The 22,647-nt window shown below is 40.3% G+C and overlaps 1 protein-coding gene across 1 annotated transcript; it reads left to right on the top strand.

The window, feature by feature from the left end:
- The first annotated feature begins 49 nt into the window (after positions 1-49).
- On the top strand, positions 50-20,664 carry lrrc41 (leucine rich repeat containing 41). Its single transcript, XM_043698968.2, has 10 exons — positions 50-313; positions 3,237-3,323; positions 5,094-5,164; positions 6,582-8,250; positions 11,233-11,472; positions 11,831-11,995; positions 12,433-12,531; positions 13,648-13,770; positions 17,578-17,653; positions 19,856-20,664. Exons 1-10 carry the CDS (start codon positions 190-192, stop codon positions 20,094-20,096), a joined length of 2,895 nt encoding a protein of 964 aa, XP_043554903.2. The 5' UTR covers positions 50-189; the 3' UTR covers positions 20,097-20,664.
- Positions 20,665-22,647: the final 1,983 nt, after the last annotated feature.

Genomic DNA, 22,647 nt, shown 5'->3' with positions numbered 1-22,647 from the left:
TAATCGTGAATTATCACCGCTACTGAATGACATTGCGAGTGTGTACTACGCTATTAAAAATAATCCCATGTCTCAAACATATCGAGGTGACGGACTTCATTCAGTTGACGGAACCTGGAGCCGCTCAGCTCGACAGTGACCTTCTCAAAATGGCGACGTAGAGACGGTGTAAGGTCGTGGTCCAGGGGGATGGAGCCGGGCAAACAGGAGGAGGAGGAAGAAGAGACCCTCAGCCGCCATGTGCCCACTTTATATAACATCTGTGCAAAGAATATCAGCAAGAACATGGTCAAGCTGGAGCAGGGGGTCTGCGGTAAGACTTGGAGCTGTAATTAAAGCACCACTTTATTGAATCTCTGAGGTTTAGATTTTGTAGGATTATAAGATACAGGAGCAGAATTCGGCCCATCGAGTCTGCTCCATCATTCGACCATGGATTATGTATTTCTCAATCCCATTGCCTTGCCTTCTCCCTATAACACTTGATCCACTTACTAATCAAAAACCTATCTCTGTCTTAAAGACACTTAATTATTTGGTCTCCACAGCCTTCTGTAAGTTTTAGAATATTCGTAGATAAAGAAGAGAGTGGTCCTCAGGGAAGAGTACTAAACTGGGCCAAAACCAATGATTTCAAAATTAGGCAGGAGCTGGGAAATGTGGATTGGACACAGCTATTTGAAGGGAAGTCCACATTTGAGATGTGGGAGGCTTTCAAAGATAGGTTAACAGTAGTGCAGGATAGGCATGTCCCATTGAAGGCAAAGGATAGGAAGGGCAAGATTCGTGAACCGTGGATGACAGGAGAAATTGTACAACTAACCAAGAGGAAAAGGGAAGCGTACATAAGGTCTAGGCAGCTAAGAACAGAACGGGCCCTGGAAGAATATCGGAAGATTAGGACAAGTCTTAAACAAGGAATCAAGCGGGCCAAAAGACGTCATGAAATAGCTTTAGCAAGCAGAATTAAGGAAAATCCCAAAGCATTTTATTCTTATATAAGAAGCAAGTGGGTAACTAGAGAAAGGATTGGTCCACTAAAAGATAATGAAGGAAGGCTGTGTGTCAAACCTGAGAGAATGGGTGAGATTCTGAATGATTACTTTGCATTAGTGTTCACTGAGGAGAGGAACATGATGAATCTTAAGATTAGAGATAGAAGTTTGATTAGTCTGGATCATATTGGCATACGTAGGGAAGATGTGTTGGGTATGCTAGAGGTTATTAAGGTGGACAAATCTCCAGGACCGGATGAGATCTATCCCAGGTTGCTGAGGGAGGTGAGATAGGAAATAGCTGGGGCATGACAGATATCTTTGTGGCATCCTTAAATACAGGTGAGGTGGTGGAGGACTGGAGGGTAGCCTATGTTGTCCCGCTGTACAAGAAGGATAGTAAGGATATTCTGGGTAACTACAGACCAGTGAGCCTGACATCGGTGGTGGGGAAGTTGCTGGAGAGGGTACTAAGAGATAGGATCTATTTATATTTGGAAAAGAATGAGCTTATCAGTGATAGGCAACATGGTTTTGTGCGGGGGAGATCGTGCCTTACCAACTTGATAGAATTCTTTGAGCAAGTGACCAAGTTGTTAGATGAAGGAAGGGTTGTTGATGTCATATACGTGGACTTTATTAAGGTGTTTGATAAGGTTCCCCATTGTAGACTAATGGAGAAAGTGAAGTCACATGGTGTGCAGGGTGTTCTAGCTAGGTAGATAAAGAACTGGTTGAGCAACAGGAGACAGAGAGTAGTAGTTTAAGGGAGTTTCTCGAGATGGAGAAAGGTGACCAGTGGTGTTCCTCAGGGGTCAGTATTGGGGCCACTGTTGTTTGTAATATACATAAATGATCTAGAAGAGGGCACTGTTGGTCTGATCAGCAAGTTTGCAGATGACACAAAGATTGGTGGAGTAGCAGAAAGCATAAGGGACTGTCAGAGAATACAGGAGGATATAGATAGACTGAAGAGTTGTGCAGAAAAGTGGCAGATGGTTTTCAATCCAGACAAATGTGAGGTGATGCATTTAGGCAAATCTAATTCTAGAACGAATTATACAATGAATGGAAGAGCCTTGGGAAAAGTTGATGGGCAGAGAAATCTGAAATCTGGGATTGCAGGTCCATTGTACCCTGAGGGTTGCTGCACAGGTGGATAGAGTGGCCAAGAAGGCATATAGTATATTTGCCTTCATTGAACAGGGTATTGAGTATAAGAGCTGGCAAGTCATGTTAAAATTGTACAGGATGTTGGTTCTGCCGCATTTAGAATATTGTGTACAGTTCTGGTCGCCACATTACCAAAAGGATGTGGACGCTTTGGAGAGGCGGCAGAGAAGGTTTACGAGGATGTTGCCTGGTACGGAAGGTGCTAGCTATGAAGAGAGGTTGTGTAGGTTAGGTTTATTTTCACAAGAAAAAAGGAGATTGAGGGGGGACCTGATTGAGGTTTACAAAATCATGAAGGATATAGACAGAGTGGATAAAGACAAGCTTTTTCCCAGAATGAAGGATTCAATAATGAGAGGTCATGCTTTCAAGGTGAGAGGTGGAAAGTTTAATGGGGATACACGCGGCAAGTACTTCACACAGAGGGTGGTGGGCGTTTGGAACACGTTGCCAGCAGAGGTGGTCGAGGCAGGCATGGTGGATTCATTTAAGATGCGTCGGGACAGGGATGCAAATGCTTAGGAATTGACCGACAGGTTTAGACAGTACATTTGGATCGGCTCAAGCTTGAAGGGCCGGTTCCTGGGCTGTAAATCTTCTTTGTTCTTTGTATTTTTCCTACCTAACTTCATGATCTCACGTTTTCCTATGTTGTATTCCATCTGCCATTTCTTTGCGCAGTCTCCAAGTCCATCTGCAGCCTCCCCATTTCTTCAACAGTATCTGCCCCTCCATATATCTTTGTCTCATTTACTCAAAATGTCAACATTTTAATATAAGGCCAGTCAGAGCAAAGTTACAAATGATCTTTGTCAAACTGAGAGAGAAAGATCAAAACAAATTTGCTCATATTACCTTTTCTTTAACAAGGTGATAAGCAAAGAAGCTACTATAAATAAAATCAAGTGGAGGTGTATAAATCTGATTTGCTTTTACTGGTGACTGCACTGGTCACAAAAGTCTATCTTCAGTGAAATTTAAGAGCTATTTAATTTCATCTGAAAGTTTGCACTTGCTTTTTAACTGCCACTTTTTAAATCTCCAAGCTGTGTTTTGTTACATACGCAGGTTTGCCAACTGCAATTCTTCGAGAGTTGTTGAATTACCTTAACATATATGACCTGGAAAGGATTGAAGAGGTTTCTGTAAAGAAAGGTAAAATTACTGCAGGAATTTCATCCTCAATTTTTGAACTGCCATTAAACAACTCTTTGGGAAATTCTCAGAATTTGGGAAATTGCAATGTTTAGTGGATTGGGATTTTTTAAAAATTAAAATTTACAATTTATTATTAAATTTAACTTGAAAGTAGTATCACAGGTACACAGGGTGGTGAAGAAGGCATTGGCATGTTTGCCTTCTTTGGTCAGAGCATTGAGTACAGGAGTTGGGATGTCATTCCAAGTTGGACTGAAGAATTTCTGTACTGTTTGAATCTATGAACATCAACTTTTTTTTTCCTTTATGACGATGTATTTAACTGTTAATGCTCATAACTTCATCAAAGAAAAGGATCTGGAGGGATTTCTCCTGAAGATGCATATACCAAATTGGTTGACTGGTTGTAATCAGAACAAGTAGTCCAAACACAACATCTGATGTTGTGGCTTTTCCTTAATATTTCAGAAAATGGAAGGATAATTTAGATATGTGTATCTAATCAGGTTTTTGAACATTTGAATTCTTTTGTAAACTCCTGGTTGTGTTGAATAATGCACAATTAGCAAAGTGGTTTCAAAAATTAATTGCTCTGCTCAGTATCTATTACACCTTTGCATCAGAAGTAAGAACAAGGGATGTACTGAAATTCTAATGTATATTTGTGGGCGGCACGGTGGCACAGTGGTTAGCACTGCTGCCTCACAGCGCCAGAGACCTGGGTTCAATTCCCGCCTCAGGCGACTGACTGTGTGGAGTTTGCGCATTCTCCCCGTGTCTGCGTGGGTTTCCTCCGGGTGCTCCGGTTTCCTCCCACAGTCACAAAGATGTGCAGGGTCAGGTGAATTGGCCATGCTAAATTGTCCGTAGTGTTAGATAAGGGGTAAATGTAGGGGTATGGGTGGGTTGCGCTTCGGCGGGTCGGTGTGGACTTGTTGGGCCGAAGGGCCTGTTTCCACACTGTAAAGTAATCTAATCTAATGTTCATGTTTATGTGGTAATTGGTATTGCTTTACCTATATGTTCATTTGGAAAAATTTTTAATTGCTTTTCATGTAGATGTTTTGTTAAGTTGAAGTCCCATCTGCTTGTATTGCTGGTTCAGATGATATTGAAGAACCTGTAGCACGTTTAAAGAAAGACTGGAAAATTATCCAGCTTTCTGGCCTGTACCTTTTCAATTAGTCAGTATTATGGCATAAACAATTAACCTTTTATTATGTCCTCAAGGGATATTGCTGACACAACATAACAGGTGCACTTTGATATTCTAATCAGGTCCTTGTGCTTTAAGATATCCTGGGATGTTTAAATAAGAGTAGCAACTATGTTGGTGGAAGCATATTTGCTTAAAAAATACCTACATCTATTCTTTGCTGTAGAGGTTAATGGGTTTGGATCATGGTATTCCTCCCCTTCCACGTTACAGCATTATAACGGCAGTCATTCATCTCAAAAGGTAACCCTGCAAGAGCCAAAATAGTTCAATTACAGTATCGTCACTGATAAAACTTCTTAAGCGACAATGCCACAGTGGCTGCAGGCATAAGTCAGATAATGAGACCTATGCAGTATTAACTCTGGAACCTGATGTGGTTCCATTTTTTTATACAGTGTATCTCTTTTTCCTCCATCAACCTGCTTGATTTGTTGATACTGACCAGCTCTCCTTTGTAGCTGTTGTTAACTATAGCTTGTGATATCAATGGCAGCAGTTTTCCAATCTCAATGGTATACTTGTATTTTGTGCCTCGATATACCTTCTAGGCATTTCGACTCAATTTCTTTGGCTACAGCTATGGAAGGATGTGATTGGGACAAACCCTAAAGTAATAACGGTATGTTTGTCCTCATCTATCTGTTTTTTTTTTCATATAGTTTATGCTGTTAGTTTTTATGAATTAAAAACCGGGAATTCGATGCAGCACAGTGGCTCAGTGGTTAGCACTGCTGCCTCACAGCACCAGGTCCCAGGTTCAATTCCAGCCTCGGGCAACTGTCCATATGGAGTTTGCACGTTCTCCCTGTGTCTGCGTGGGCTTCCTCCGGGTGCTCCTCCCACAGTCCAAAGATGTGCAGGTTAGGTGAATTGGCTATGCTAAATTGCCCATAGTGCTAGGTGTGTTAGACAGAGGGAAGTGGGTCTGGGTGGGTTACTCTTCGGAGGGTCAGTGTGGACTTGTTGGGCCGAAGGGCCTGTTTCCGCACTAGGTAATCTAATTTTTTAAAAATTTGCTGTCTTTCCATATTTTGTAAAAACATAAACTCACAAAAAGTGTTATTCTTTTGATAGAAAGTGTTATCGGACTATTTATTTGCTTTTGGTTTTCCTCTGCAATTAATCGTCCAGATTCTGAAGAAGCTTATAACAAGTAAAAAAAATATATTTTTTCTTTTAGGTCGCCCTTGTTAGGGTAATTTATGGTGAGTTCAGTTTGAAGTGGTTGAGTTGAAAAGTGAATATTTTCATAAGGTGTGAAATCAAGTTGAGAATATTAGATTAGATTAGATTAGATTACAGTGTGGAAACAGGCCCTTCGGCCCAACAAGTCCACACCGACCCGCCGAAGCGAAACCCACCCATACCCCTACATTTACCCCTTACCTAACACTACAGGCAATTTTAGTATGGCCAATTCACCTGACCCTGCACATCTTTGGATGGTGGGAGGAAACCGGAGCACCCGGAGGAAACCCACGCAGACACGGGGAGAACGTGCAAACTCCACACAGTCAGTCGCCTGAGGCGGGAATTGAACCCGGGTCTCTGGCGCTGTGAGGCAGCAGTGCTAACCACTGTGCCACCGTGCCGCCCATAATCTGGAAGATTTGCAATTTATTTGACATCAGTGAACATGCCCCCCCCCCCCCCCAAAACAAACGTTAATATTGTGTAGCATAGATCAATATCCATCTGGATTACCTGTAACTCAATATTATGCTGCTTCTGTGTTAATTTTCCATAGTATCGGTGCTTCAAAATTACTTGACACAATCAGCTTTATTTCAATATAAAAAGTAGGCCTACCAGATCCAATGACTGGATGGAAATTTCACCTCTTGTCCCTTCCAATAGAGACAGAGAACATTCTCTTGTGAATTTTCTAGTTGTGTTAGCATAACAATTGACACAAACTGCTTGAGAAAAACTATTCTAGAATTAAAGATTCTTCTTAAGAATTTAAGTTGACTTTAAATTTGCCATCATGGGATGTTGTCAATTTTGTGTACTGATCAGTCTTTTCAATACTGTAGGAACATTTTAACTGGAGAACAAAATTTTTACAAACATTCTTTCATGGAGTCTTGTGGGGAACGTTGGATATCTTGAATGACAGGCGTTTAATTAATTCTCGCTCTTCTGCCTTGGTACTTGGATCCCAATATGTAAGCAAGCTAGTCATACGCAACAAGCTTCAAGGTGTGAAAGAACTAGTTGATAATCCAAGCATTTCTGCCCGTTTGACGTCCTCGGTACATAAACTCGTGTTTCAACATCTGCGTTCTGTGGATATATTGCTAGAGCATTCACTGTTAAAGTTGCTTCATAGCCTTGTTCACCATGGCAGTGTGAAGGAAGTGATATTGTCACATTGGAATGAGCCCCACCCTGAATTATTATCTCTCATACTGCGGACAAGTGCAGGATTTTGGCATAAAGGGAAGAAGGAAGATCAGTATGCTTATTGTTGTGATGAGGTCAAATTAAAGATGGGTGTTCAAACAGTAGAGCCAACAACGCAAAATAATATATTGGATTGCTACCATAAAAATACTGCATACTGTGCTTTATCTGACTGGTCGTTTACTACTACTCAAAAAGATGATGGTGAGAAAATCATGCCTCGAAGTGGTAACATGCCTCCTGTTAATGTTTTGTCCACATGTGCTCATTGTGTAACTTCTAAAGGAACATCGTGTGAGGAACTTTGTCTGGCAAATAGGTCAAGTTGTTGTGAAACACATAGGACCTATCCTAAAAAGCGCAAGTCCTGTGGCACAATGTGTAAAACGCTATCCTCTTCTGGAAGTCATGGTATGGTTTTAATGGAACCAAATTCTTCTGCACACAGCAGTCAATTAGACCAGCAGCCAATTTCGTTTGACAAGATTTGTGATGAAAACAATTGTTGCAAAGGGCAGAAAGATTTAAATGGCTTATTGTATTCTTGTGCATGCAGTGGAGTTGTGAGAGAGCCTATATCTCCTGATCAGTATCACGATGGTTCTGAAGGAAACCCAAATTACTCCCATGGAACTAATAGAGGAACATTTATTGATCCAACATCATCCAATGGGATCACTAAGACTTCAGAACAACTTGTTTCCGTTTGTGAGTGTACTCATAGTGCTGATAAACAAAGTGCTGCAATCGCAAAGCTGCAAACTTATGCTAAGTTAAATGAAAGTTTTTCAAAGTGTTTAGGATCTCCTGGTATGTGTTCTGAAGGATTTGAATCAACAAATGAGTCTTCTCTTCTCAATTCAAGCCCATGGACCGCAGAAGCTCGACTGTCATGTTTTATAAACCAAAAAACATGTAAGAAGCCCAGACTGACCGATATGTTGAATATCCAGTCAGCTGCACAATCAAAGAGTACTGATTTATCTGAAGTAATTGAGAACTCAGAGGACATCTATGATTATATTTTCATGATAGGTGGAAATAAAACAGACACTGAGCAGAATACCTCAGGCACTGCTGAAAACAATGACAATCTGTTGAATGGTTTGAATAACTTTGATTGCTTTGACCAAGAGCAAGTGGACAGCACACCTCTTTCCCACCCTCCTGAGCTTTCCCTGAGAAGTGTTTCAGTGCTGGAAATAACATCAGTCTCACTGACGTACAAGTCTTCCATAATGCTGTCCAAGTTGCTCAGTTCATGGGTGACCCTCCAGAAACTCGTCTTGGAATATAATGGTTAGTTTGTGAGGTTTGTAGAGCTGAAATAAAAGCATCACGCAGTTTTGGTTCTATCGCAAATTCAAAGCATGGAGCTACACCAACCTTAAGCACAATTATATTGAATTAATGTTTCATCTATTGCTAGTTTGTGTAACAGCAAAAGATAAGTCTTTGTTTAATATCCAGATAAAGGATTTCTCTTCTATTTCCCTCTCAAAATAAAATATGGAATTGAACACTAGGTTCTGAGCACCTGATTGCAGGTTTTGCCTGGGATTTTTCTTTTCAAACATTTCTTGCAAGTATAATGCCTACTTGTCAGAAATGTTATCAAATTTAATGTTTGAATTTTCTTAATTATTTACCTCACTTCAGTTCATCACTGGGATAAAAATTGTGAAGTTGCCATTATTCTGATCCAGTTTGTACTGACAAGTTGTTATGTTGGTATTTTAATATCCTAGTGAAGGCTTTTCTTTAAACTAGTTTCAGTAACCACCCCATTCCTCAGCCTAGATAGGATCAGCAAATCACTTGTTAGTAATGGTCAGTGGCCTCCTAACTAGCATGTAGATTGGGGTTTGCTCAGCTGGAAATATCAACAAAAATTTAAATTTATGACATATGAAGTAATGGTAATGTAAATGGTGTCTGCTTTGAAAACAACAAATGCTGGAGATCACAGAAGGTCAGACAGCATCCATGGAGAGAGAGGAAGCTAATGTTTCAAGTCTAGATGACTTCTTCAAAACTAAAATGAAATGCTATCCAGTAATTTGGCGGCAGGTGGTGAGGGATAGTGGGTTAGAGTGCTGATGGAGAAAAGGTGTTGATTGTTCAGATTAAACGATCGGAATGCGAGAATGGCAGAACAATTGTGCCTCTCCTGTCAGACTTGAGAGGACAGACCGTCCCTACAATGAAGGGGGGAGGGGAGAGAGGACATGATAATAAGCTAAAAGAAAGCAAAGAAATGGGAGCTGGTTTACAATTGAAAGGTGTTGAGCTCAATATTAAGTCCAGAAGGCTATAAAGTGCCTTGTCTGAAGATGAGATGTTGTTGCTCCAGTTTGCGCTGTTTCACTGGAACATTGCAGCATGCTGAGGACAGACAAGTGGGCTTGAGAGCAAGATGCTGTGTTAAACTGACCGGCTACAGGAAAGTCAGGGTCATGCTTGCATACAGACAGGAGATGTTCTACAAAGCGGTCACCCAGTCTGCATTTGGTTTCTACAATGCAGAGTAGACCACATTGGGTGCAGCGAATACAAGATTGAGGGAGGTTTACGTGAAATGCTACTTCACCTGGAAAGACTGTTTAGGATCTTGGATGGTGAGCAGGGAGGAGGTGAAGGGGCAAGTATTGCACCTTCTGCAGTTACATGGGAAGGTTGGTGGAGGGGGAATGGGGGGAGGGTGTTGGAGGTTGTGGAATGTATTGGGGTGTCCCAGAGAGAATGATCCCAGTGAAATGCAGACAGTGGGAGTGGGGGGGATAATGTGTTTGGTGGTGGCGTACTGCTGGAGTTGTCTGAAACTGCAGAGAATGATCTTTGGAATGTGGACGCTGGAGAGATGAAAAGTGAGAACACGGTCACGTCGTTGTGAGTGAGTGGGTTGGTGTAAGGGTGGAAGCACGGCCTGAATAATCCCCATCCACCACCACTCTCTGCTGCATGGCTGAACTTGTTCACTCACTGAACAATTTCTCTTTTAATTCATCTCACTTCTGCCAAGGGAAAGAAGTTGCTATGGGCAACCACGTGGGTCCCAGTTACGCCTGCCTCTCTATGGTTATGTGGAACCATCCTCGTTCCAGTCTTATAATGGTCCCCTCCCATAACTTTTTTTTGTTACGCGACAACTGCTTCGGTGCCACTCCGTGCTCCTGCCATGACTTTGAAACCTTCATTCATCTTGGTTCCAATTTCTATCCCTCTATAACTTTCACATGGTCCATTTCCAACATTTCCCTTCCCTTCCTTGACCTCTCTGTTTCGCATCCAACCTATCACCCTTGATTCTGCGTTTGCCCCTTTCCATCACTCACAACAGTGTGATTGGGTTCACCTTGTCCTCACTTTTCATCCCATCAGCCTCCGCATTCAAAGGATCATTCTCCTCCATTTCAGACAACTGCAGAATGCCACCACCAAACACATCTTCCCCTTACTACCCTTGTCAGCATTTTGTAGGGATTGTTCCCTCCTGGTCATCCTATTCCATTTCACAGCCACCAACACAACCCCCTCTGTCCACGGCACCTTCCCATGAAACACCTGCCCTTTCACCTCCTTCCTGCTTGCCATCCAAGGGCCGAAACTGTCTTTCCAGATGAAGCAGCATTTCACCTGAACCTCCTCCAATCTCGTATATTGTATTTGCTGCACCCAATGTGGCCAACTCCACATTGGAGAAACCAAACGCAGACTGGGTGATCGCTTTGCGGAACACCTCCGGTTTGTGCACAAGCAGGACCCTAACCTTCCCATAGCCGGTCATTTTAACATAGCATCTTGCTCGCACACCCAACTTGTCTGTCCTCGACATGCTGCAAAGTTGTAATCAATCACAGTGCAAACTGGAGGAACATCTCATCTTCAGACGAGGTACTTTACTGCCTTCTGGACTTCATATTGAGTTCACCACCTTTAAATTGTGAACCAGCTCCCATTTCTTCCCTTTTAGTTGTTATCACTTCATCTGAACTATCGACATCTTTTTTCGATCAGCACCCTGCACCCACTACCCCACCTGCCCCCAAACTATAGCATAAATGCTATCCATTCCACCACTTCACTTCAGATTTGATGATGAGTCATCTAGATTCGAAATGTTAGTTTGCTCTCTCTCCATGGATGCTGCCTGACGTGCTGTGATCTCTAGCATTTGTTGTTTTCATTACAGATTCCAGCATCTGTAGTAATTTGTTCTTACATGTTGTCTGCTTTACACAGATATCATTAGTTATACTCTGTTGTTGCTTCCACTTTAAGGTCTAGGTCCTGCCATCTTTCTGATTCTCAAGGAACTCTATGTCCTCTCTCGATGCAATGACAACAGTCTTTCCACTCTTGTATTAAAAGATGATATCCTTCATCTTCCCATGATAAAGCTAGTTAAAATCCTGCTCAGCATCTTCCCCCGCCTGCACACGTTCAACCTGGGCTTCCTGCTAGAAATACAAAACGAAGCTCTGGAGAAAGAGATGTCGATGGCTGTTGAAGAGGGGACAGGTGAGAAATACATTTTTAAAAAATAAACATGAAATAAATGCACCACTTTCCAAAAGAAATGTGGTTGAAAAGTCTTGATTTACTTGACATCTGATTGGTTGGGGATTTTAAAAACATGCCTATCATGCTCTCTGTGTAATCGTGATCAGGCTACAGACAGTCGACAGGAGAATTGGTGGAATAGGAAGAGCTGATAGGTTGAAATGTATATTTTCATAATTTAGTCAACTTGATGGTAGTTAACCCTCAATTGCACAACTATGTTTTAATGTATTTTAAACAAGAATGATGAGTTCTGTTATGATGTGGATGTTCAGTTTTGGATTTTGTTTAATTGTTTGCTGTTGTGTTTTCTCAGAGAGCTATTTGGAGGATTTGAGTCTGAGTTGGACTAATAAACCTCTCCAGGTTGACTTGCTCTTGCCTGTTTTAAGAGAATTGAAATTCCTCAGACGTCTGTGTCTGCACAGGACATCATTCACAACTCCAGAAGACCTTGGCAAGCTGTTGCATGCGACTACATGTGCGTGGTAATGTACACTAATAAAGGGATAAGTTTGCCAAAGGCGTTTTGTTTTAATTTTAACCAATTTTGTGTAATGCTATGTCATCCTGTGAACCAGTGATTCCTTTGCTTTCAACAATCATAAAGCATCTGGAATTTTCCCTATAGCAAGCAAATGCTTATTGACTCTGGAGGAGCCCTGTATCTGCATGATTTCCAACTATTCTGTGTTGACTGTGATACTCCTAATGCGTAGCTCATTAATCTTTATTCCCCCTTGGATGACCCATTGCTTGGAGATTCCAGTGATTTTCTGGTGTAGATGCCTAATATTTTATGAGGCAAAAGTCTAAGATGATAAGCTTTTATTGAACCGACAAGTCAAAATATTGAACTGTTATTTCTCTTTGAAAAGCAGCATCTTAAGTGATTGTAACGGTCAATTTGTCTCCTAGACTTTCTCTCTGCATTGGATTGGGTTACCATACAAGACGTTAACCTTGCTGTTTGCTTTAAGGAAGTTCTAGATCTTTTACGCAGTGCTCCTCTTAAAGGTGAGAACAAGCAAATCCTGTAGTGGATAAAACCGATTGTAATTACTGTCTGAACTGTGCTTATCTTTCATTAAATGTAACACAACGTAATGCACTAAATTCTCATACAATTTGAAATTGTAAGTACTGCTTCAAGATACGCATCACAATTTAGTAATCTTCTCCCTCAAGCTTTTTCCTGAAATATAGAAATGGAATGCAGGAACTGGGTTCACTGTGCTCTTGGCGCGAATGTGATCAGTTCACATAATACTGCGATTATCGGTCAGTAGAGGTTCTCGGTTCTGTTTTTTTTTTACATTTATTCATGGGGTGTGGGTGTTGCTGGCTGGGCTAGCTTTTATTGTCCATCTTATTTATTTGGTGATGGGGGAGTGACCATGGATCATAAGATACTGGAGGAGAATTAGGCCATTTGAACCACATTGCTGTGGATCTGAAGTCACATGTAGATCAAACCAGGTAAGGATGGCAATTTCCTTCCCTAAAGGATGTTAGTGAACCAGATGTGATTTTTTTCAACAATGGACAATGGTTTCATGGCAATCATTAGACTTTTAATTCCAGATTTTTTAAAAGAAGTTTAATTCAAATTCCACTATCTGCTTCTCTGGGATTTGTACCCATGTCCCCAGAACATTGCTATGTCTTTGATTGCTAGTCTAGGAACAATACAAGTGCACAATTACTGGCCCACATTAGGTCACTGCAAAATTTTTCTCTACTTTTAGTTGAAACTTTAAACCAAAGCCCTGTTTGACCTCCATAGGCATTCATAAAGTATCCCATGGTACTATTTGAAGAAAAGCAAAGGTGTTTTTCCAGTGTTGTGACCCATGTTTATATCTCAACCAACACTCAATAGGTTGTTACATCTTTATCACATTTCTGTGACAATGTACAAATTGGCTTTTTTGTTTCTCCAAAACAGTGATTATTTTAGAACTACTTAATTGACCATAAAATATTTCAAGTTGTGAAAGGCTTAATATTGACGCAAGACCTCTCATTTATGTCTTGACTTTTTGAGGAATTGCAAACATGACATGTATGATATCACAGCAAAGGCCTTTGGTGTAATGAATAAGAAAGTCTTTTTCAACTTTATATTCACAGGTTTAACTTTGGATAACTGTCGTTTGTTTGAGAGACAAACAGCAGAAACTGTGTCAGAAATCATCACTGCTCTGAAACAAAATCAATCTCTCAAATTCCTGTCTTTACCTGCGAACCGATTAGGTTGGTATGTCTCGGTTTATTCTCACCCACTTGACTTGAGGTTTAGGTCTCATGTTATAACTTGAAACAATATTGAGAGAAATTAACGGCATTTTTAATCATGCTACCGTTTATTCCTCAGCTGTTTTCCAGTTGTCAGTTAGAATAGGAAATCTAAACTGTCCAGAGATTATAGGACTTGGGAGCAGGAATAGGCCATTCAGGTGGCACGGTGGCTCAGTGGTTAACACTGCTGCCTCACAGCATCAGGGTTCCAGGTTCGATTCCAGCCTCGGGCAACTGTCTGTGTGGAGTTTGCACTTTCTCCCTGTGTCTGCATGGGCTTCCTCCGGGTGCTCCGGTTTCCTCCCACAATCCAAAGATGTGCAGGTCAGGTGAATTGGCCATGATAAATTGCCCATAGTGTTAGGTACATTAGTCAGAGGGAAAATGGGTCTGGATGGGTTACTCTCGGAGGGTCGGTGTGTACCAGTTGGGCCAAAGGGCCTGTTTCCACACTAGGGAATCTAAAAAAAGATTACAGGCTAATTTGGTTATGATTGCAATTCCACCTTTAGTGTTCACCGCTTTTCACTCACACTCTCACTCTTCCCTCCCCTTCCATCAACAGCTGCCTTGACTCCCTTGTCTATTTTACTCAACCTTGAATAAATTCAATAAATTTCCTCACCTCCACTGCTTTCTGCGGAAGAGAATTCCACATACTAATAAGCCACAGAGGGGGGAGAAAACATCCTTTCAATCATAAAAGCAAGACCTCTTATTCTTAATCTATGAACCTTAATTCTCATCTCCCTCAGGAGAGAAAAGATTCTTTTCGTATCCACCATACAAAGTCTTCTCAGGATTTGGCATATTTCATGAAGATTACTACTCCTTCTTCTAAATTCTAAACATCCAATCTTTCTTAATAAGAGTGTAAGTTGTGCGAGACTTCTCTGAATAACTAATCCAATTACCTGGATACGTTAATCAAATAATGAGGCCAGAACGATGTACAATATTCCTGATGGGGGTTACTGAGTCTCTGTGCAGCTCCTGTAAAACCTCTCTATTTTTATATTTTGTTCCTTTTTGCGATAGGCATGAGCTTTCTAATTGCCTTCCTAAACAGATGTTATACTTACATACTGATTTTACTAACCCAGATCCCTTTATACTGCCTATTTCTGCAAACTCTGCATTTTTTTTCATTCTTACAGCCAACTTTAGTGGACATTTTACCTTAGCTTACTTTCCTACATGTTTTGGTTTATCATTAAGTTTTTCATTTTTTTATTCATTCATGGGCTAGGCCAGCATTTAGTGCCCATCGCCAGTTGCCCAGAGGATAGTTAAGAGTCACCCACACTATTGTGGCTGTGGGGTTCCAAGAGGCGTGGTGACCTCTATGGGCGACATGGTGGCTCAGTGGTTAGCATTGCTGCCTCACACCGCCAGGGACCCGAGTTTGATTCCCACTTCGGGCGACTGTCTGTGTGGAGTTTGCACATTCTCCCTGTGCCTGCGTGGGTTTCCTCCGGGTGCTCTGGTTTCCTCCCACAGACCAAAGATGTGCAGGTTAGATGAATTGGCCATGCTTAATTGCCCATTGTGTTCACGGATATGTAGGTTAGGTGCATTAGGCAGGTGTAAATGTAGAGTAATAAGGTAGGGGAATGGGTCTGGGGACCCTCTTTGGAGGGTCAACAATTTCCACACTGTGGGGATTCTAAGAGGTTGAGAAGGGAGGTCCTTCATGGTAACCTCAGCCACTGCAGTAATTGTGGCCATTCTGTTGACATTACTCTGCTTCACAAACCAAATATCCAGTCAACTGATTTAACCAACCCTGGAAAACAGAAAGCAATGCACTTTAGTAAAATCTGCCTTCATGCCCTTATTAATCGTTGTTCAAGGTCAGATCCAAATTTCTCCCCTTCAAAACAAGTGTGAAATTCTGTTATAACTGTGATCATTGTTGCCCAGTAAGATCTCACCTTTACAGTGAGATTATTGATTAATCTTGTTTTATGCTCTTACATTTTTGAGATATGTGAGGGAGCAATGATTCTTTTCACTGTGATGCATAATGCTTTGGCTGGGCACATTGTCCTATAGCATGCATTCAAATACACTGACACATCTTGTGTTACCATTTCATTTATGGAAATGTTTACTTGGTTAATAGCTAATAAAAAATTTCTGACCCACTGTTTTTCACAATACAATTGCAGTGTTTTCCATGTGCCTGTAATCATTAAAACATTTCAGTTTCTTCATGACATGAAGGCCCGACCCATTTTTGGAATCTGCCCAAAAGTCTTCCCTTGTGAAAACCGGTGTAAAGAAATTAGTTAACAAATATGCCTTCATTCACCACTATTTGCATAGTTCCAACCTTTTCTAATCTCTTTTTGTTGTTTAGTCACTCCCCTCGGCCCTCTGGTCAATTCTAGCAGTCAGATTAAATATCTTGATTCTCAGTACCAAAAAGTCTCAAATGTTCTTTGATACTTTGTAGCTATCAGTTTGATTTGATAGTTTTCTTCTGATTATGAATAGAACGTGTTTTAGTTTTTGTATTTGTTCCTGTTCTGTGTGCCTACTGTATTTTTATGGCTTCATTACCATTGAATTGGTGAACTGCCAGCACTATACATGTTTGTTTTGGAAGGACAGGAAATCAAGTGGAACTTCAACAGGTCCTGTTTTTAGCTCTGAAGATGTAAAGGAATCAGCAGTTATAGTAACAAGGAATGCTTTTCATATATAAAACATTACAACCATATAAGGCTTAAAACATACAAGTAAGTGCCAGACATGCTTCCAGCTTTCCCTTCCTGCAGCCATAGCACATACACTACTTTAAACAATCCTGTGAAATGGTTGCCTTACAAGGAAAGATTGAACAGGTTGGATTCGTGCTTGTTGGAGTTCAGAAGAATGAGAAGTGATCTGATTGCAACATAATATTCTGAAGGGGTTTGGCTGTGTAGATGCTGAAATGGTATTTCCCCTCATGGTAAAATCCAGAGCTGGAACACTTTAACAGTAAAAATGTCTCTTTTTTAAGACAAAGGAGGATTTTCTTTTCTCTTCTAGAGGATTGATAGTCTCTACAATTCCCTTTTCCAGTGAGTAGTATATTGAAGGCTGAGTCAGACTGCCTTTTCAATTAACAAATGAGCTAGGGTTTTTGGTGGGTAGGTGGGAGAGTGGAATAACAGCCATAACCAGATCAGCCCTGATCTTATTGAATGGGGCAGGTGGCTAAATGGTCTAATTCTGCTCCTATTTCTTCTGATCTTATGATATGTAATGCCCATGTTTTGTTGGTGGATGATGAGTGGAAATAGAAATGGCCTTGGGACCATCAGTTACATTCAGTAACTGACTTCACAGCTTTGGCTAGATATGAATAGATTTGACGCATTCTATTTTTGGATTGATAGTAATTTAGGAAATATCTATTTGTTCATAACCACAATTGAAGGCATGTTTCTGAAATACAGTTCCTTTTAACCCAGTGGATGTGCGATGCTTATTGATTTTGAAGAGAAGCTAACAATACGTTTGCTTACTCTTTGGAGGTGGAACAATTTTGAACTCCTTTCAACTAATTGCTTTCCAAAACTCACCTTCCTCCTCCTCTTCTCCCCCCCCCCCCCCAATCCCCCAAACTCATGCATATACTGTTCCTCAGAAAGTCAACGGATAAGTTTATTTCAAATTTCTTTTTTAAAATAAAATTGTCAAAAATTCTGGAGTTATGGCTGTTCTTAATTATTAGTTTGCATATCACTTTGCTGTTCTTGTGATTACCAGGGAATGATGGTTTGCTCTCGTTGGCAAAACTCTTTACTCAGGATTCGTTGTCATGCATCTCTAGCCTGAACGTCAGGTAATCGTTTTTAGAATATCTTTCTTCATTCCATGTGCACCATTCTGTAGTTATATAGTCATAGAGATGTACACCATGGAAACGGACCCTTCAGTCCAACTTGCCTATGCTGACCAGATATCCCAATCTAATCTAGTCCTATTTGCCAGCACTTGGCCTATATCTCTCTAAACTCTTCCTATTCATATACCCATCCAAATGCCTTTTAAATGTTGGAATTGTACCAGTCTCCACCACTTCCTCTGGCAGTTCATTTCATATACGCACCACTCTCTGTGTGAAAACATTGCCCCTTAGGTCCCTTTTATATTTTTCCCCCTTTCCCCTAAACCTATGCCCTCTAGTTCTGGATTCCCTCCACACCAGGGAAAAGACTTTGTCTATTTAGCCTATGCATGTCCCTCATCATTTTGTAAACCTCTATAAGATCACCCCTCAGCCTCCGACGCTCCAGGGAAAACAGCCCCAGCTTATTCAGCATCCAACCCTGGCAACGTCCGTGTAAATGTTTTCTGAACCCTTTCAAGTTTCACAACATCCTTCCAATAGGAAGGAGACGAGAATTGCATGCAATATTCCAAAAGTGGCCGAACCAATGTCCTGTACAGCCGCAACATGACCTCCCAACTCCTGTACTCAATACTCTGACCAATAAAGGAAAACATACCAAACATCATCTTCACTATCCTATCTCCCTGCGACTCTATTTCAAGGAGCTATGAACCTGCGCTCCAAGGTCTCTTTGTTCAGCAACACTCCCTAGGACCTTACTATTGAACGAATAAATCCTGCTCTGACTTGCTTTCCCAAAATGCAGCACCTCACATTACCTAAATTAAACTCCATCTGCCACTCCTCAGCCCATTGGCCCACCTAATCAAGATCCTGTAGTAATCTGAGGTAACCTTCTTTGCTGTCCTCTACACCTCCAATTTTGGAGTTATCTGCAAACATACTAACTATACCTCCTACGTTCATATCCAAATCCTTTATATAAATGATGAAAAGTAATGGACCCAGCACCGATCCTTGTGGCACTCCACTGGTCACAGGCCTCCAGTCTGAAAAACAACCCTCTGCCACCATCTTCTACCTTTGAGCCAGTTCTGTATCCAAATGGCTAGTTCTCCCTGTATTCTGAGAGATCTAACCTTGCTAACCAGTTTCCCATGGGGAACCTTGTCGAACATCTTACTGAAGTCCATATAGATCACGTCCACCGCTCTGCTCTCATCAATCCAGTTGGCTGAGAAGATGTAATTACTTGGTTCAAGGTTGTTCTCAGGTTTTTAAAAATGGCATGAAATTACTTGTGTTCACATTCCAGGACCAGAAACAAAACCCCTCCTTTTGTGGTAGCTAACCATTCAGTATGATAAAAATTAGAGATGATCATTTCTCTTCACTCAACCTCAAATAAGTTTCCTATATTCACTTTTCCAAAATTTCTGCTTTGCTGTACCTTCCACTGTTGTTCTCAGCTTATGTGCTAGGTCATCTAATTTCAGGCCTCTGTTTTTATTGTTTTGGAATTAGTTACTTTGAAATGAAGGGAGGCAGCCCAGGATTTGTGTTCTAGTAGAAGTGGGACTAGGCTCCCAATGTTTGCTACAGCTGAGATCAGTAACCCAGATTGTGGATGATCTCAGTTTTGAATGTACTTTCATTCAGCACCAAATTGATGTGCTTCATTCTACCTAGGTGTACCTCACTTTTCAGAGTAGCATATTATGTTTATACGTAAACTACCATTGATGGCTGTTGTTTCCTAGCCCAGCAGAGATTTACATTCTGTCTTCAAGCTGCAGAGACCATTAAGAGTATATGCATTTATTTAGACTTTAACATGATTCAGTAATACACGGAGAAAAACAATGGGTTATTATGTCTTCCGAAATATTTGAAAGATATAACAAATGAGTGGAGTATTTTAATTTTGTGCTAATTTCAAAGGCGATGGATCGCTATCCAGTTCCATAATGGTGTCGTAAACAGAGCAGAGTGACAGTCTGATTGGCAAATCCACATTTTGAGATTGAGTCATAGTTGAGGTTACTTTTGAAGCAAAGCTGACTAGATATTTGAATTAATTATGTTTAACCCTACTAGTAAAGCTCTTTATTACATAATAGGCCCAACAAAATGAATTATTGGTTAATGACTCAAATGAATGAAATCTCATTTATGATTTTGTTTTAAAAGTGCAAATTGTATTCGAGGAGATGGATTACTCAAGTTTGCAAAGCTACTTCTGACCTCTGAATCGGAACAATTTGGTGGGCTGAAACTGAAGGAATTAAACATAAGCGAGAACTTGTTCTTCAGAGAGCCAGCGCTTACTCAGGAAGCACTTGAACTTTTCAAAAACAAATGTCATGTCATCACAATACAGTCTCTTACTGAGCCATCGCAAGCATTTGCTGACCACATCAGTGTAATGTAGACATTCCAACATCCAGTGGCCTTGTTCTGGACTATTACAAATTACTAGCTTCAGATAGTTTGATTATTTTACTTCACGTACATCCTGCGCCATTCTGATTATTGCAATTGGAGTGTCTCCATGCATTTATACAGGACTGAATGCAACCCCAAGAAAAACAAATGTGCCAATCATGTACTTAGAAATCATCATTCTTTCTTGCTTGGCTGGCTTAGGATCCAACTTGGTCCAGAGCACCACTGGCAGTATAAATAATGGGCTACTTCATAACTTTGTATGATTTTGGGAGGGAAAATGAGTGATGCAATTGGGTTTTGTTTCTTAGTTTTTGTTTTAGAATTTATTTAGTGTAGCAATTTGTACTAAAGTATTTTAGTTTTTCTGTTTTTGAAAGAAGCTGGTGCGCTATCCTCTGTTGAGGGTGGGTTGACAACCACTTCACAACATGTTGAGCTACAGTGTTAGTAAACAACTTCTACTGATCCCCTAACATTGTTTTCTAGATAATGTTTTAACATTCTAATTATTGTGAACTTTGTTCTGTTCATAAAGTTCTTTGCTCTGAAAAGTAGCTTATTTTGATTGCATACACGAATGTGATTTAAGCTTAGCTTTACATAGCCATTATGATGGCTGTATAACCTGTATGGTGAATCGATCACTGGATCACAGCTTTCTAGCATCCATTACCTTAACAGAGATCCCTGCAATCAAAGATGGTGGATCTTGACACTGACAGCTGTGACCTCTGGAGGCTAATTGTTCAGTAGGGCAGTGGAAGAGGGAGCAGAAATTAAATGAAAACCAGGCCCAGAGAAAACAGGCCACTGCATCTTCTCTGCCCACTGTCTTACTCTACAGCAAATGGGTAGAGATTGCCATGCCAGAATGGGGTTCCTGAACTACATCAGGCAATATATATGAGTGTTGACCATCCTCCTCCAATGAGATGGAAGACAATCACAATATATAATGCATCCTGTAAAATAAGCACTACTGCAGATAGGCGGTAGTGTGTAAAAAAAAAAGAAAAAAAAACAGGAGTGTCAGAGGTTCTGTTCACTCAGCTTGCTCTGAGGGAGCTGGTTCAATAAAAAAAATATAATCCACCATGTATCATTAATTAAAAGCAAAATTCAACAGAAAATGCTGGAGAAATGCAGCAGGTCTGGCAGTATCATTGGAGAGAGAGAGAGGCAGAGTCAACATTTTAAGTCCAATATAACTCATTTTTGCAACTGTAATGTTAATATTGTGATTTTGGGCAACAGTTACAAAGATTCTGGTTTTGGATAATCTCATATCAATATGATAAAAGGAAGACAGTTTACAGTGAACCGGAAACATCTGAGGAATTCAACAATAAATTATTGATGCAGAATCAGATTATTTTCCGAAGACGCTTAAATGCCATAAACAAATAAAAGGGAAGTAGGCAATGTAAAACTAAGAAAAACACAAATTCAAAATAAAAGCCCACATGCTTTTTGAATGGGAGAAATATAAAAGGATACCAGAGAGTGACAAAAAGTTAGTTAAAAATTGTGAAAACAGTAAGTTGCAAGTGATATCAAAATTGAACAAAATCTTTTAATATTGGGGAAAGCTAGTATGGTCATGAACAACATAAGCCCCTGAAAACTGATATCAGTGAAAATCAAGAAATGGTGAATAATATGTATTTACAGAAGATAATATGCTAGACATTCCAAGAAAGCATTCAATTTTGGAAGTTAAAAATCGCACAACACCAGATTATAATCCAACAGATTTATTTGGAAGCACTAGATTTTGAAATGCTGCTGCTTTATCAGGTGGTTGTGGAGTGTAAGATCGTAAGACACAGAATTTGTAGCTAAAGTTTAGTGTGATGTAACTGAAATTATATATTGAAAAAGACCTGGATTGTTTGTCAAGTCTCTCATCTTTTAGAACCTTGAATTTATGCAGGGAACTTACGAAATTAATTTAAAAAATGATAATCTTGCAAACTGAAATTGTTGGAAATACTGAGTCCGTCAGCCAAAGTTTTAGTGAGAGGAACAGTAAACATTTCAGGCTGATGATAGTATGGGTTTGGAGAGAATATATCATGCCTGCAGTGTCTGGAAAATAACTGAATTGGAAGGGACAGGCAATCAAATTTATTTAATTGATGTCCAGAAGGTATTTGATAAAGTCCCTTATGAAAGACTTGGCTAAAGTTGAAGTTCATGGAATTGAAGGTAAATTGAGAAATTGGCAGGATACAGTGGTGCTAATTTTCAGGATATGTTAATTGGTATCTCACAAGGATTTGTCTTGGGGCCACACTGTTCACTGTATTTATGAACACTTAAGAGTATGTGATAGGTCTCATCATATTTCTCAGTGACACATGGTAAGAAGTGTAAATATTATGTATATTGGTAAAACTCTGGTAATTCAATTTCAGGGATAGGAAAATTGGCAAAATACTTTATAAAGATACAAACAAAGCATGATGCAAGAAGGTAAGAATATAAAGGATCAGTAGCTATGCAACTCTCTGCAAACCTAGTACACCACAGGT

The sequence above is a fragment of the Chiloscyllium plagiosum genome, unplaced genomic scaffold (genome assembly GCF_037043375.1).
Source record: "Chiloscyllium plagiosum isolate Xiang-an unplaced genomic scaffold, Cpla_swu_hap1 HiC_scaffold_9, whole genome shotgun sequence".
NCBI classification, from domain to species: domain Eukaryota; kingdom Metazoa; phylum Chordata; class Chondrichthyes; order Orectolobiformes; family Hemiscylliidae; genus Chiloscyllium; species Chiloscyllium plagiosum.
The sequence above is the reverse complement of the archived record's forward strand: the minus strand, read 5'-3'. Positions and strand labels throughout refer to the sequence as shown.

Bases quoted from the DNA above. Each gene is read 5' to 3' on its own strand.
- lrrc41 (XM_043698968.2), top strand. From the start codon at position 190: ATGGAGCCGGGCAAACAGGAGGAGGAGGAAGAAGAGACCCTCAGCCGC. The intron at 5,165-6,581 runs GTATGTTTGTCC...TCAATACTGTAG, and splicing joins CAAACCCTAAAGTAATAACG to GAACATTTTAACTGGAGAAC. The intron at 12,532-13,647 runs GTGAGAACAAGC...TTATATTCACAG, and splicing joins ACGCAGTGCTCCTCTTAAAG to GTTTAACTTTGGATAACTGT.